At 45.4% G+C, this 15009-nt stretch overlaps 1 protein-coding gene across 2 annotated transcripts in view; it reads left to right on the top strand.

Moving 5' to 3' along the window:
* Nucleotides 1-15009, top strand: part of LOC134351307 (interleukin-21 receptor-like) — a 73509-nt gene that overhangs the window by 40392 nt on the left and 18108 nt on the right. For both annotated transcript variants that reach the window (XM_063057378.1, XM_063057377.1), the window contains exons 6-7: nt 2768-2936; nt 3841-3946. In XM_063057378.1, coding sequence (XP_062913448.1) covers nt 2768-2936; nt 3841-3946 — 275 coding nt within the window. The remainder of the gene's footprint in view (nt 1-2767; nt 2937-3840; nt 3947-15009) is intronic.

Below are 15009 nucleotides of genomic sequence, written 5' to 3'. Positions count from 1 at the left end.
TGTCAAAGATGATATGCCGGCCAAAAAGCAAGTTATGGCTGAGTTGGAGATGGATATTAGACATTTCATCTGAAAGACAACTCCATATCTCCTCTCTGACAGCACAACGCTGCCACAGAACACAAACTCGAAATGCTGTAGATTTTGGATATCAGTGGGGAAAGTTCTTGAATGTGCTGAAAGTACTCAGCAGTCAGAAAGCTTCTGCAGAGAGACAGAAAGAAAGCTTCAAGTGGATGAGAACGGGGAATGGTTAGAGTTAAAACAGGTTTTAAGTTGCAAAGAAAGGTTGGGGAGAGCAAAGCGAACAGAAAGGAAAGGTGTGGAGCTGATGTTGAATGCTGAAGGGTGAATTTCCCATTACAAGATGGGACACTGCTCTACAGGTTTACACTGACCCTTGCAAACATGGAAGAGAGATCAATGTGGGAGTAGATGGGGAAATTAAAGTGATAGGCAGTTGGAAGCTCAAGGGCCATCCTTGTGGACTGAACAGAGATGTTTTGAAAAGTGGGTGGAATCATCTTTGCTTGGTTTCCTAATGTGGTGGAGACCAGACTACACCCCTCCATTGCAGAACACTAAACTGAAAGGGCCGGGGTAAAGGAGCTGGTTTTGCATGGTGCTGAGGGAAAGGTAGTAGTGCTGTTGGAGGTGGATGAGTGGTCTTGAGTGTCCAGGAGGGACTGGACATTCCCAGAGAGACTGGTCACTTCCTGGGGGGATTGGTCCTTTTGGGATGCGGAGAGGGGATGCTCCCTCTAGTGGCTGGTTCAGGTACTGCCCCAGACATCACACTGAATCTAACTCTTGCTCCCTGTAATCTTACGCATCTCGACAGAAGAGACAGCAAAATGACAACCTTAACAGAGTGAATGCTGAGCAAGGACTGGGGATCCCCCTGACAGCACTGCTTCTTTAGTATGGCCATCCCTCACTTGTACGACCCACTAAGAGTGGAGTTATTCTGGTTCCAACAGCCCCACACTGCCACAGAGCGTGCAGCACAACCTCACTGCTCCCCCAGGTCAGTACAGCTTTCACTCAGTTCCACCCAGCCACAGTGTTCCTTCAATCCTGCACTCTCTGCTTTGCTTTGCTTTCTCGATACTGCTCCTGACATGATGTTGTACAATAACACAGCACTGACCCTCAAAGGCAGATGCCTGTCTGACAAAGCCATGGTCCCTCCGTAGATTGCAATGCCTGGCCACCGAGTCACCCCAATACAGTAATCTCTCCATTCTGCCCTCTGGCTATACCGTAACCCCTCAGGACTGAGCCCTGAATGTGGTGCATTTCCTCAGTGTCAGCCACCAGTCCAACACTCCTTCAGAAGGCTCACGCAACAGTTCGAAGCCTTTGGCATTCAATCATCAGCGACCTCCACAATCCGTGTTCTCAGAGACGGCATTGATCGGACACTCATCCGGACCAGCCCGATGAACAGTGACAATGAGAGTAGGTCAAAGGCTGGATATTTTTCATCTGAAACTGAAAGCATTCCCTTCATCTACAATGCACATGATGGGACGGTGATTGGCATGACCCAAAAACAGCTCTGATGAAGCACAACACCATGTATGATAAAGCAGGCAGCTTGCCTGGCACTACATCATTCAGTGATTCCCACCTCTGACTGTGCATAGTGGCCGCAGTGAGGACCAACCACAATTACATCAATCATTTGCCCAAGCCGCTCCAATGAATCAATCAATCCCAAATTCACCATGAACAACCCGGGGAGAGGGTGGGGTGGGGACAGAAACGCGAGGAGCACCGGGCACAATTTCCCCTCTGAGTCACATACTATACTGAACTGAGAGTGCATTCCTCCTTTCCTACATCATTCCTGGGTGTCTGTCCTTCCCCTGAACACTCCGGGAGTACCTTCACGCGAAGGAACGCAGCACCTCAAGTAGAGAGATCATGTTTTCCAGGGTATTTAGGCACGAGCAATAAATGATGCCTTTGCCAGTGATGCCCAGATCTGAAGTTATTTCAAAAGCTGCTTCAGTCCTGTCACTTCCACAGTACACCCCGCGATCACTACCCATTGGATAGATCCGCTCTGTCCCTCAGACACAGGCACTACCTTAGTATGGCCCTTCTGACAGTGTGACACTCCCTCAGTACGCCCCTCTGACAATGTGACAATCCCTCAGTACTGTCCCTCTGACAATGTGACACTCCCTTGGTACTGTCCCTCTGACAGTGTGACACTCCCTCTGTACTGCCCCTCTGACAGTGTGACACTCCCTCAGTGCTGTCCCTCTGACAGTGTGACACTCACTCAGTACTGTCCCTCTAACCGTGTGACACTCCCTCAGTGCTGTCCCTCTGACAGTGTGACACTCACTCAGTACTGTCCCTCTGACAGTGTGACACTCCCTCAGTACTGTCCCTCTGACAGTGTGACACTCCCTCAGTACTGTCCCTCTGACCGTGTGACACTCCCTCAGTACTGTCCCTCTGACAGTGTGACACTACCTCAGTACTGTCCCTCTGACAGTGTGACACTCCCTCAGTACTACCCCTCTGACCGTGTGACTCTCCCTCAGTACTGTCCCTCTGACAGTGTGACACTCTCTCAGTACTGTCCCTCTGAGAATGTATCTTGCTACAGTGTCAGCTTGGAAATGTTGCTGAAATCCCTTTGAGTCTGGAGTGATGGGTATACCCACATCCAACAGTGAATGTTCGGGAGCTCTTATCAATGTGAATCTGTGGGATGATTGATTAATCGAACTCTCTCTTGACCCTGCAGCTCCAGAAGGACAAATTCAAAAGGAGTGACCAGACGTTTCTGCAGCTGGTCGCCTTGGAGCTGGCGGAAGACACGGAGCACGTGGCGCAGATCCGCAGCCAGCCTGCTGTAGACCCCGTGTATAAGGGCACCTGGAGTGACTGGAGTCCCCTGTTGAAGTTCAGAACAGGTCAGGAGCCACACAGAATCAGGGGAGGGGCACTGGAAGGGTGGGGGTCTGAACTGCCGAGGGCACTTTACTGGGGGTGAGGAGAAAGGTGGGTGGGGAACAGGAAGTAGGGGTGTGGGGAAGAGGAAGTGGGTGGGGAACAGGAAGTAGGGGTGTGGGGACCTGGAAGCAGATGAAGGGATGAGGTGAAAGGTTTTGGATGTGGGGGCGGTGTTAGGGGCAATGAAGCATTTGGGAAGACATGAATCGAGGTGGGTACAATGTAAGTAATGCAAGGTGGTACAGAGCAGGGTAAAGGCTGTGGGTGTGGGGGTCTGGTGTTGGTTGGTTGGTGTCGGAAGGTCAGGTGGGATGTGTTTTAGATGACGTGGAATGGATAAGAATGGCATAGACAAGAAAACATCTCACTTGGTGTCTCACATTCCTCTCCCTTGATGTGAAGATGCAATGTAGTGATTGGGAGGATTTTGCTCTCGTCATACAGCTTCCTCCCCTCCCCCAAGTTCTCAGTTTCTTCCTGTGTTGGCTCCATAATCCAGGACTTGCACTGACACCTCCACTGACACTCCCAAACACTGGTCAGTGTTTTCTGAATGTCGGCAAGTTCAGGTATCGGTGAGTTCAGCCGTAATCAAGAGTCTCAGATCGATTCCGGTCTTCAAACATCAGTCCATTATCGAACCAGGCTTTCTTCACATGTGAACCCACACTGCTGAGTCAACTCATCAACCATCTCACCTTCTGTGCCTGCATTCCCCAGCCAAAATCTGATTGTTCCTGGGTACTAGTGTCTCTTCCTCACCCAGCAAGACACTAGATAGTGGTTCAGCTGAAAAATCAGCATAAAAGTGAAAAAAAGCATTGACATCACAAGAAACTTGTCTTTTTTTTTTGTACTCTCCAGATGTGTGTAAAACCAATTCAAAGCAGATCTCTTTGATATCGATTGTGTGTGCGGCATTAACGGCGTTCTTCATCTTCATTTTCGTGATGATCAATAAGTCCAATAGGTAAGGGAAGCATATATCTCCTTCACCTCTGACTTTGTGGCAGATAATTCATCCTCCTCAGAGAGTAGAAGGTGGTGATTAATATCACTTACTGTTCCATTCCTCATAAACATCAGAATGCTTGCTTGTAGGTCTACTGCCCGTGACTACAGAAATATATACCAAAGCAAATATTTGTCAAGCTTGCTCACTTTTGGATCTTCCCTCGCCTCCAGTCACTCTTTCTGACACCTTCTCTGAGCCTCCTGCATGTTCTTCTACTCTTTCTCCTCACACCCATCCTTCCACCTGAACTTTTTCTCGCTCTGTCTCATGCCCTCTCCCACCCTTCCTCTTTTAGACTGCTGGTCTCCCTCCTTCACCCAATCCTAATCTTCTGCACCCTTGCACTTTCCCAAGTTGTCTCTCCTTTTTCCTTCTAGGTTTTCACAGTGTCCTACTCTCTCTCACCCAGTTCCTGTATTCCCAATGTTCCCCCTTTTCCAGTCTCTTTCTGTATCCTCTCTACACTTCTCCACAGTCTTTCATTTTCCCTCCTTTGCCCACCCCATCACCTTCACATTTTCAGTCCCATTTAAAACCCCCATCCATTTTATCCTCATCCTCTCCAGTTCCCACCTTCTTTCACTCTCCCTTCAACACCCTGTCCTGACAATTGCTATTAAAATTCTCTCTAAGTCAGTCTGCATGTCTTGTGGAAGATGCTGTCAGCATGGGATGAGATTGACTGGAAACACAACCATAGTCATATCCGCTGCAGTTTTGCAGATGATGGTATTTTACAGAGGAGAAGGCAAAGTAAATAAAGATTAATTCTGGAGACATTTCTGACCGGAATGTTAGCAGTTTGTAGATTCTTGACCTCTGCAGCCCTTTCTACTAATATTGCTCGTCCACTGAAATTTTAATTATAAGCTTAATTCTTGAATCTGTGAAACATTATTTTGCATCACATTTTTATTAAATTGTCTTGATTACTTCTTTCAGTTTATGAATCTTAAAAAATATAACATTTTGGTGGTGTTGAAAAGCATCTACATTTTCACTAAAAGAAATTGAGGCCTGGATACTCTTGTTTCACTTCATATGACGTCTTATTTCATTTTTACTTCTGTAATCTCATTCAAGCCTATAAGCCCTCGAACACCTTTGTATTCCTCAAGCTCCTCATCTGTTACCCATTCCCGTAGCTGAACCTCTTGTGTCTAAGCTTTCAGCTGTACGGTCTGTGAGCTCTGCATTTCTCCCTCCACTCTCCTCTTTTTCTTGAAGGCACTAGTTCAAATGTAACTCTTCATTGATAAAATCCGGTTAAGGAGAAGATGGAAGCATATGTCAAGTACAGGTAGCTAGAATCAAATGTGGTGCTTGAGGAGTATAAGAAATGTAAGAGAAGAATTAAGAGGGAAATCGGGAGGGCTGAAAGAGGACATGAGGTTGCTCTGTCAGACAAGGTGAAAGAGAATCTATAGATATATCAAGAGCAAAATGATAGCAAGAGACAAAGTTGGTCCTTTTAAAGAATAGTGTGTTCATTATGCATAAAGCTGAAAGAGAAGGGGGGAGATTTTAAGTGGATTTCTGGCAGGAATGGAGTTTTTGATGTGTGTCATTATCAGCCGTTCAAAGCACTTCATGATGACTGGTGTCAGTGCCACTGGGCTGTGGTCGCTTAGTTCTGAGGGTGTAGAGTTCTTTGGTGCAGGGATGATGGTGGCTGATTTGAAGCATGTGGGGATGGCAGCCTTGATGATTGCTGTGTTGGAGATGTCCATGAAGACGTCAGTGAGCAAGTTGCATGTAGAGTGTTGACAGGCAATCCTTGCTGACTAGATTTGACGCAAATGACGCATTTCACTCTATGTTTCAATGTACATGTGGCAAAAAAAAAATCTAATCAAGATCTTGTGGCGCGATCTGGGATCAGCTGGGGAAAAGGGCAGAGAAGTAGCAGGGCGAATCTAAGGCCGACAAATGTGAAGAGCTGTTCTTTGGCAGGAAAATCCAAGGCGGGACATACACAATTAGGTAAGAGTGAGGTAGGACAAAGGGATCTGGGAATACAGATCCATAGTTCCTTGAAAGAGGGGTCATAGGAAGATAGGGTTGTAAAGAGAGCTTTTTGATGCATTGGTGTTCTTAAATCAGACAACTGAGTACAGGAGTTGGGATGTTATGTTGAAATTGTATAAAGTGTTGTTGAGGCAGAACTTGGAGCATTGTATGCAGTTCTGGTTACCTACCTTCAGGTAAGATATCAATTGAAAGAGAGCAGAGAAAATTTACGAGGATGTTGTTGGGACTTGAGGACCTGAGCCACAGGAGAGGTTGAAAAACTATATTCCCTGGAGAGTAGGAGAATAAGGGGAGATCTTAAAGCTTTTATTGTTGATCTCAACTCCTTTTCGTCCTTTGCGATGGTTGTAACATGAAGAGCGCATGTCATGGATGCTAAGGGTCCTTAATGATGGATGCCATCTTCTTGCAGATGGCCTTGATGGTGGGCGGTTGTGGCAGTGATGGAACTGGCTGAGTCTGTATTTCTTGGTGGCCTCTTATGACCCTGTACGTTAGGGGCTCCATACCAAGCTGTGTCACAACCAGTCAGAATTACCCCCACTGTACGGTATTTGCAAGCAGCTTTGGTGACATATCAAATCTCTTTACACTCCCAGTGAAGTAGAACCCTTGGGGTACTTCTCCTAGCTTGCATCAACGTGTTAGCCAGAGATAAATCCTCTGAGGTGCTGACACCCAGGATCTTGAAGCTTGCTCATCCTTTCCACCAATGGCCCCTCAGCGAGGTCTGGTGTCAGCGAGGAAGACTGGTTGTTGAGCTTCCTTTTCTGACTTCTAATGGAGGATGTGTTGGCTCAGGGTTTTGCCTGAGCTCGCTTGCCAGCTGGAGTCGCTGGTTACCTCGTTGTCATCTGGAGGAGGTCCTGCTGCACGAATCTTTGTTGCTCTTCCAGCTTCAAGATGCTCAGTGAAGCTGAGAGCCGCCAATTCCAACTCCCACTGACAACTGGTGAAGACTCAAAGCTCAGGCTATCTGCCCATCAAAATGCTTGAATATTTGTCAATGTCCCCTTGTCATACTGCAATGACTTGGCCAGTTTAAAATGTTGAGAGAAGGAGAAATTTCATAATTTGGTGCTCATAGCTTCACCCCTCCTTGTTTGAAGAGAGATAATCTTGCTGTGGAGGGAGTTCAGTCAAGATCCTTCAGACTGATTCGTGTGATGTCAGGGGTGAGATATAAAGAGAGATTGGAATGATTGGGCTTATATTCACAAGTGTTTAGAAGAATGAGAGGGGACCTCATTGAAACTTATAGAATTCTGATAGGACAGAATGACTGGACACAGAGAGGATGTTCCAAATAGTGGGTATATCCAGAACTGGGGATCACAGCCTAAGGAAATGAGACAAGCCATTTAGAACAGAAATGAGGAGAGATGGCTTGACCTAGAGGGAGGTGAATTTTTGGAGTTCAGAATCTAGTTGAGGCAAAGCAATTAAATATATTCAAAAAGGAGTGAGATTTAGTCCTAAAGGCTAAAAAAGATGAAGGAATACGGGAAGGAAGCTGTAGCGCGGAGGCAGGTTCATGGGTTGGGTGAGTGAGACAGAAAACACTGACTACGAATAAGTGTATTAATCATTTATTTACAAACAGTAAAACAATCGACCAAACATTAAGCCCCCCCAAGTTACACAAACTACAGAACTAAATATCCAACAGACAGATACTTAAGTAAGAGAACAGGTGGAGCGTACATTCCCAATGGTTCTGTGCAGCGTGCCTGGAGACAAAAGGAAGGCAAGTGGGCTTAGCTTCCTGCATGCACTATTCTTTATACCTGGGGTGATTGAAACAGACAGCGGGGGTGTGGCACACAAGGCAACCAACTGGAAGAGCTGCTACAGCTTTTAAACACACCAATGAACAGCTGGCATGGCCGCACCCTCCCCCCCCCCCACACACACACACACACACACACAGATACACACATACACACACACACACACACACACATACACACATACACACAGATACACACATACACACACACACACACACACATACACACACAAACATACACACACACACACACACACACACACACACATACACACAGATACAAACACACACACACACACACACACAGATACACACACACACACACACACACACATACACACACACACACACACATACACACATACACACACACACACACACACACACACACACACACACACACACACACACACACACACACACACACACACACACACACATGTGACAGAAGGAGAATCAGTGTACCGAATTTGGATAATCAGCCATCATCATATCGAGCAGTGGAGCAGGCTTAATGGGCTGAATGGCCAACCCTTACTCCTGTCTTCTGTGTAACTCAGTGATTCATGAATTTCAAAACACTGTGACCCAGAACCCTGTGCCTAGTCATTCCTTGGACTTATTCAAGGCAGATTTGGGTTGAATTTGGGATAGGGAATAATGTGAGGATGGGCTCCTACTGAATGATCAGTAGCTGAATGAGCTATTTGTGTTCTTCGTCGTTATGTTCCCAAATCACTCTTGTGGACTTTCCTGGCACAAACTCATTTTAACATTAGAATCCAAGGTTTGTTCTCCTCTCCTCTCCTGACATCGCAGAGGCATCCAGTTTATTTTAGAGAGTCTGTTGTTCCATCACTTGATGAAGTTTGACTGTTAATTCCATAACTGCTCCCAGTGATCTCATCTCTGTACCCCACGGTCACACCAACACTGGGAGCAACATATACAGTTCCCATCTCTGTGTCCTTCTGTCACACCAACACTGGGAGTACCATGTACCATGTACAGTTTCCATCTCTGTACCCCACGGTCACTCCAACACTGGGAGCAACATGTACAGTTTCCATCTCTGTACCCCACGGTCACACCAACACTGGGAGCAACATGTACATTTCCCATCTCTGTACCCCACGGTCACACCAACACTGGGAGCAACATGTACAGTTCCCATCTCTGTATCCTTCTGTCACACCAACACTGGGAGCAGCATGTACAGTTCCCATCTCTGTATCCATCTGTCACACCAACACTGGGAGTACCATGTACCATGTACAGTTTCCATCTCTGTACCCCACGGTCACTCCAACACTGGGAGCAACATGCACAGTTTCCATCTCCGTACCCCACGGTCACACCAACACTGGGAGCAACATGTACAGTTCCCATCTCTGCATCCTTCTGTCACACCAACACTGGGACTACCATGTACAGTTTCCATCTCTGTATCCTTCTGTCACACCAATACTGGGAGCAACATGTACAGTTTCCACCTGTAGGGCCTTCTAGTGTCTCCCATCTCTCCACTTCCATTGGAAAGACTGTGCATACCTGTGAGGACCTTGTAACACTGCATGAGCTCATCTGATCTAGGATCAAATAAATCACCCCTCATTCATTACAAAAAAAAACAAACACCTCAAGTATTATTGTGAAGTAATCCAACTTCTCCCTTCATGTAGAACCCCAATAAAATATCCTTCCCATTCACCTCCATTGCATCGAATCCTATCTGAACAATCTGTCAGGGTCAGCATTGAATTTAAACACCGGAATCCCAGAGACTTTGGCAATGCAAACTAAACAAAATACTTATTACAGAAATTAACCAGCAAAACTAACAAGAGCTCAGGCAAGCTCTTGAGGAACTGAGATCCCTCACGATACACAGAAGTTTCACTGGACAAGGATACACAACGCTGAGCAAAGGGGATGCCAATCCCTCCTCAGATACACCCTGCAGCCCGTCGGAATTCAGGATCAATCAGACGGTCCCAGTGTTGAGATGAAGCAATAACCCTCAAAGGAAACTGAAAATCCCATGCTAATTCAATTACCACAAATTGAATAAAAGTGATAAATACACGGCGAGTTTAACAGTCCCCACAATACCACATGAGACACCTGCAACACAAAGTGAAAACAAAGGGCTGGTCTAAAGACAAACAATTAGACATAAAAGGTCAACAATCCAAGGAACACTGCAAACCCAGCGATACCAAAAAAATACAGTCCACATACTAACTGTAAAAAATGACCCTGGTTGTGACACAATCTCCTTTTAATTCATTGTTATTGTATAGAATCCAATAACATAATTCCTCTTATTCACTCCCGATAGAGATAACCAAGCCACCTTGTATTCATTCTTCAGGTACTGAATTCCAGTGGACCAAATCTTCCCTCTAGTCTCCGAATTCCAGTAAAATGTGGTATTTCACTACTGCGACCTCTTACCCGACAGCAACACAAATAAGAAGTGCACATTGATTTTAGTTAGGAGAAGTGGAGTGGTTCAGATTAGCTGCCAGAATTGATGTTGCGTGCTGAGTCCAATGGAAGTAAAGACAACACTGTTGCACTTGACTTCATGAGCTGCCTCTTGAAGGGATTTGCCGGATCATGTCCCAACACCAACCACAGAACCATTTTGGAGAAATAATGTTCTGAGAGTTGTGGCAGCTGGGCCGATGACAGCAATTCTATAAAGACCCACTGGACTCTCCCTCTCTGCACTCTCTCGCTTATGCTCAATCGTATTTCCACAGGAAGGTTTTCATCGGTTAAAGTGAAAAAAACAGAACTACAAGCAGAGTAGATAGATTCCAAAAATATAGTCTTGCAGCTGTGGCATCAACCTCAAAGAAACAGAAGGTCACATCTCCTCCTCCCCAGGTCCCACACTAACTTACTGTAATTCAGTGCAGAAATACCAATGGCAGTTAAAGATAAAAAAAAACTGAATGCTGGTAATTGAAATATAAACAGAAATGCAGTTCTGATCTGCTGAAGGATCCTTGCCCTGAAACAGGAACAGATGCTGCCTGTTTTGATTTCAGAATCTCCAACAAGATATTTAGCTCCCCCCATTTTGCTGATCGTTTTATTTCCCCCCCACAGGAACTCCGTGCTAAGCCCATCAACCCAACCTGCATTATTGTTCTTTATATCCACTTCCAACAGCTAGATTTTTATATCCACTTTCAACAGCTAGATCTTTAACCTGCAAAGTCTCAGCTTCAACCACCATTTCTAGGTCTGAATTCCACACACTGACAACCCTCCTATAAAAGGCAGGAAAGTGAATTCCAGATCAGGTCAGCGGTACCATTGTGTCCTTACCACTATAAAAGTTATGAATGGTCTACCTTTCCCCTGTACTTATGCTCTCCTGACAAACCTGACCTAATTCTTTTCAAAGTTAGTGGACAGGAATGCCTAAGGACTTTCTTATATGGACGTCTGGAAGACACTTAGAGACAAGAGAGACTGAATCTTCCGGGAATCTTGATCAATACACGCAACAGACTAGGGGAATTCCATGACAGTCAAAGCTAAAGAGGAGGCACGATAGCGTAGTGTGGTTAGCACAACGCATTACAGTACCAGTGACCGGGGTTCAATTCCCGCTGCTCCTGTGTGGAGTTTGTACGTTTTCCCCGTGACCACATGGGTTTCTTCCCATGGTCCAAAGACGTACCGGTTGGCAGGTTAATTGGTCATTGTAAATTGTCCCGTGATTAGGTTAATTGTTAATTGGTCATTGTAAGTTGTCCCATCATTAGGTTAGTTGGTCATTGTAAATTGTCCCGTGATTAGGCTAGGGTTAAATCAGGCGATTGCTGGATGGTGTGGCTCGAAGGTGTGGAAAGGCCTATTTTGTGCTGTATCTCAATAAATAAAAAGAAATAAAGCTTTGGTAGTGAGGGGCCTGACCGGGCAGCTGGCCAAGCACCAGGACAGGATGGCATAAACGGCTGCCCCCGGAGTTATCAGGGCATGAGTGAAGGTGCTTGTGCCATTCACAACATTAATTTGTGTCTGTTGCAAGTCCGACATCAGGTGCCAGTCTGCAAGATAGCTGTGAGTGGACAACCATGCTGGGATTATCGGGGTTAATTACGTGCTGGGATTATCGGGGTTAATTACGTGCTGGCATTATCGGGGTTAATTATGGAATCAACGACATTTCCCCATGTTTTGCTAAGATTGAGAAGGAGCTGGGGTTACACAAGGAGAGGAGCTCTGACCGTTTCGTGGGTTTTTTTTTTGAAAGGGTAATAGCAGTAGACAAGAGCAATGCAAATTGAATTACCTGCACATTTCCAAAAAGTGCCAAACAAGAGGTGAATATGCCAAATCAAGAGTGGAAGATTTGAAATAAAAGATACAGATCAAAAAAGAGGTGAAGCTTATACTACAGAATCATAGCAGTTGAAAAATGAGCCCCCATGGGTATCAATGCTACTCACAATCCAATTAGTTAGAGTTTGGAAGCATGAATACAATTTCTAAAATTGAAAAAGTTGCTAAACTGGAGGGTTGGAGAGAGGATGTTGAAGGTAGATAGTCAATATTGAAGGAGGCCTGACACAGCTTAGAAGTTTGCAGGAGTGGACTTGCAGCTTGTATACGTAACTGGGAGCAGATAAGTGTGAGGCACTGGCTGGCAGCTCTTAAGGAAGCTGTCGGTGTTCGGTCAGTTACGCTGGAGAGCAGGACCTGCTCGCCAAGCTTTGGGTCTGAAGCTTGCTGATGACACCACGTCTATGCTCAGTGCCTGGCAGTCCTCTCATTATCTGAGAATCGTTTTGCCAATCCTAACAGCCACTCTTGGTGAGATCTGTCAAATAGCAGGTCAAAGAAAGACACATCTCGTTATTTCCAAATATTTTAAATGAACTTTACTTTTTGTTGGTAGAAAGGTTTTGTGCAATTCTTTTATTTATAAATTATTCACATGAATTTTAATAATTTTTAAAAGCTCTGAATGGTAGACCATAAGAGCAGAATCAGGCCATTTGATCCATCAAGTCTGCTACACAGACACAATAATACAATCACTCGGCACCTCAACAGAAGAAAAGCCCATTCTGTCTGGTTCAGTGACAGAGTCTCTGCGTTCCTCTACCTGAGACCAAACACTGTCTAGACTCTGCCACCTGCTTCAAGGCTGTAGAGGATTCCTGCATCTGCCTCAGGTGTGTGCAAGTAGCTGGAGACGCTGTTGCACCCAGTAAGCAGCAGGTTTGATCTGCAACACTATGGAACTTTGGTTAAAAAAAAAGAGGTTGCATAATATTTTTAAAAAGTCTGTGTTTAGATACCAGAAAACAGCAAAGGATCGGGGAATTCAAATATGCAAATCACTAGAGGTACATTGTAAGGTCACAAGGACGTAAAAATATTACAAATGCCGGGGTCTATTTCTAGAATTTAAAAAGTAGAAGTTAGTTTTGTGCTGAATGGAAATTTATGATCTATTCTGGCAGTAATGTTACAAGGGACATACCGAGGCATTATTAAGAGTTCAAAAGTATTTAATCAAATGGTAACCAGGGGAAAGGATGAACACGCTGTCTCCTGTCTCTTCAAAATTAATGGTGGTTATGAAAAGTTTTTAATAGACACAGAGCTTGCGTCCACTTGTCGGTGTGAGCAAGGCGAGGGACTCCCAAAGTTTGACAGAATCAGAATCACAATCACTGGCATATGTTGTGAAATTTTAAAAATATATAAATACAAAAAATTAAATTAATAAGTAGTGAAAAAAGAGAGCAAAAGAAAAGAGGTAGTGTAAATCAGTTCATTTTCCGTTCAGAAATCTGATGGTGGAGAGGAAGAAGCTGTTCCCAAAGTGTTGAGTGTGTGTCTTCAGGCTGCTGTACGTCCTCTTTGATGGTGGCAATGAGATAAGAGAACCTCCTGGGTGATGGGGTCCTTACTGATGGATGCCGCCTTTTTGAGGCCTCGACTTTTGCAGATGTTCTGGATGCCGCGGAGGCTAGAGCCCACGCTGGAGCTGGCTGAGATTGCAACTTTCTGCGGCTTTTTCTGATCCTGAGCAGTGGCTGCTCCAGACGGTGATGCAACCAGTTAGAATGTTTTCCATGGTATATTTGTAGAAGTTTGCTGGAGTTTTCGGTGACATATCACATCTCCTGAAACTCCTGATGAAACACAGCCACTGTCATGCCTTCTCTGTAATTGCATCAGTATGTTGGGCCCAGGATAGAACTTCAGAGATGTCGACATCCAGGAATTTGAAACTGTTGATCCCTCGATGAGAACTGGTGTGTGTTCCCTCGATTTCCCCTTCTTGAAGTCCCCAATCAATTCCTCGGTATTACTGACGTTGAGTGCAAGGTTGTTGTTGCGACAGCACTCAACCAGCTGATTTATCTCCCTCCGTATGTCTCCTTGTCTCCATCTGAAATTCTGCCAGTGATAGTCGTGTCATCAGCAAGTTCTTAGACGATATTTGAGCTATGCCCACCTCACAGTAGTCATGTGTGTAGAGAGAGTAGAGTGTGGGCTAAGCACCTTGAGGTGCAGTGGTGTTGATTGTCGGCGAGGAGGACATGTTATTTCCGATCTGCCCTGGTGTGGCCTCCCAGTGAGGAAGTCGGGTATTTAGTTGCAGAGGGAGGTACAGAGGCCCGGGTTTTGGAGCTTGCTGATTAGCTCTGAAGGTACTGAGGGAGAGTGGAAATCCATGAATAAATCTTGGTATCCTGAGAATGGTCAGGCCATGGAGAAAGCTTCCACAGTGAGTGGTTAGGTGTAAAAATATCGATGGGTGTAGGACAGTGCTGTGTAAGCATAAGGAGGAACGGAACGGAAGACCATAAGACCATAAGAGATAGGAGCAGAATTAGGCCATTCAGCCCGTCGAGTCTGCTCTGCCATTTAAACATGGCTGATCCATTTTCCCTCTCAAGCCCTACCCCTCTCTCCCTCTCTCTGTAGATTGCTCCTAGTCTGTAGATGTGAGGTGGAGTCTAGTAGGAGGAATTGATGAGAACATGGGGTGAAATGGGTCACGTTAGAATTGGTGTAAAATGGATACTTGTCAGTTCGCACAGATGGGGGGGCTAAAAGTTATGTGTCTGTGCTGTACCTTGTACAGGTCTCTATTTCTACGGCTATCCGACTTCTCACTCCTTCATCCCACCACCATGGCTTTGTTTTTTTCTGA

Source organism: Mobula hypostoma, chromosome 9 (assembly GCF_963921235.1).
Source record: "Mobula hypostoma chromosome 9, sMobHyp1.1, whole genome shotgun sequence".
Lineage (NCBI taxonomy): Eukaryota > Metazoa > Chordata > Chondrichthyes > Myliobatiformes > Myliobatidae > Mobula > Mobula hypostoma.
Note: the sequence above shows the minus strand (reverse complement) of the source record. Positions and strands in the feature narration are given on the sequence as shown.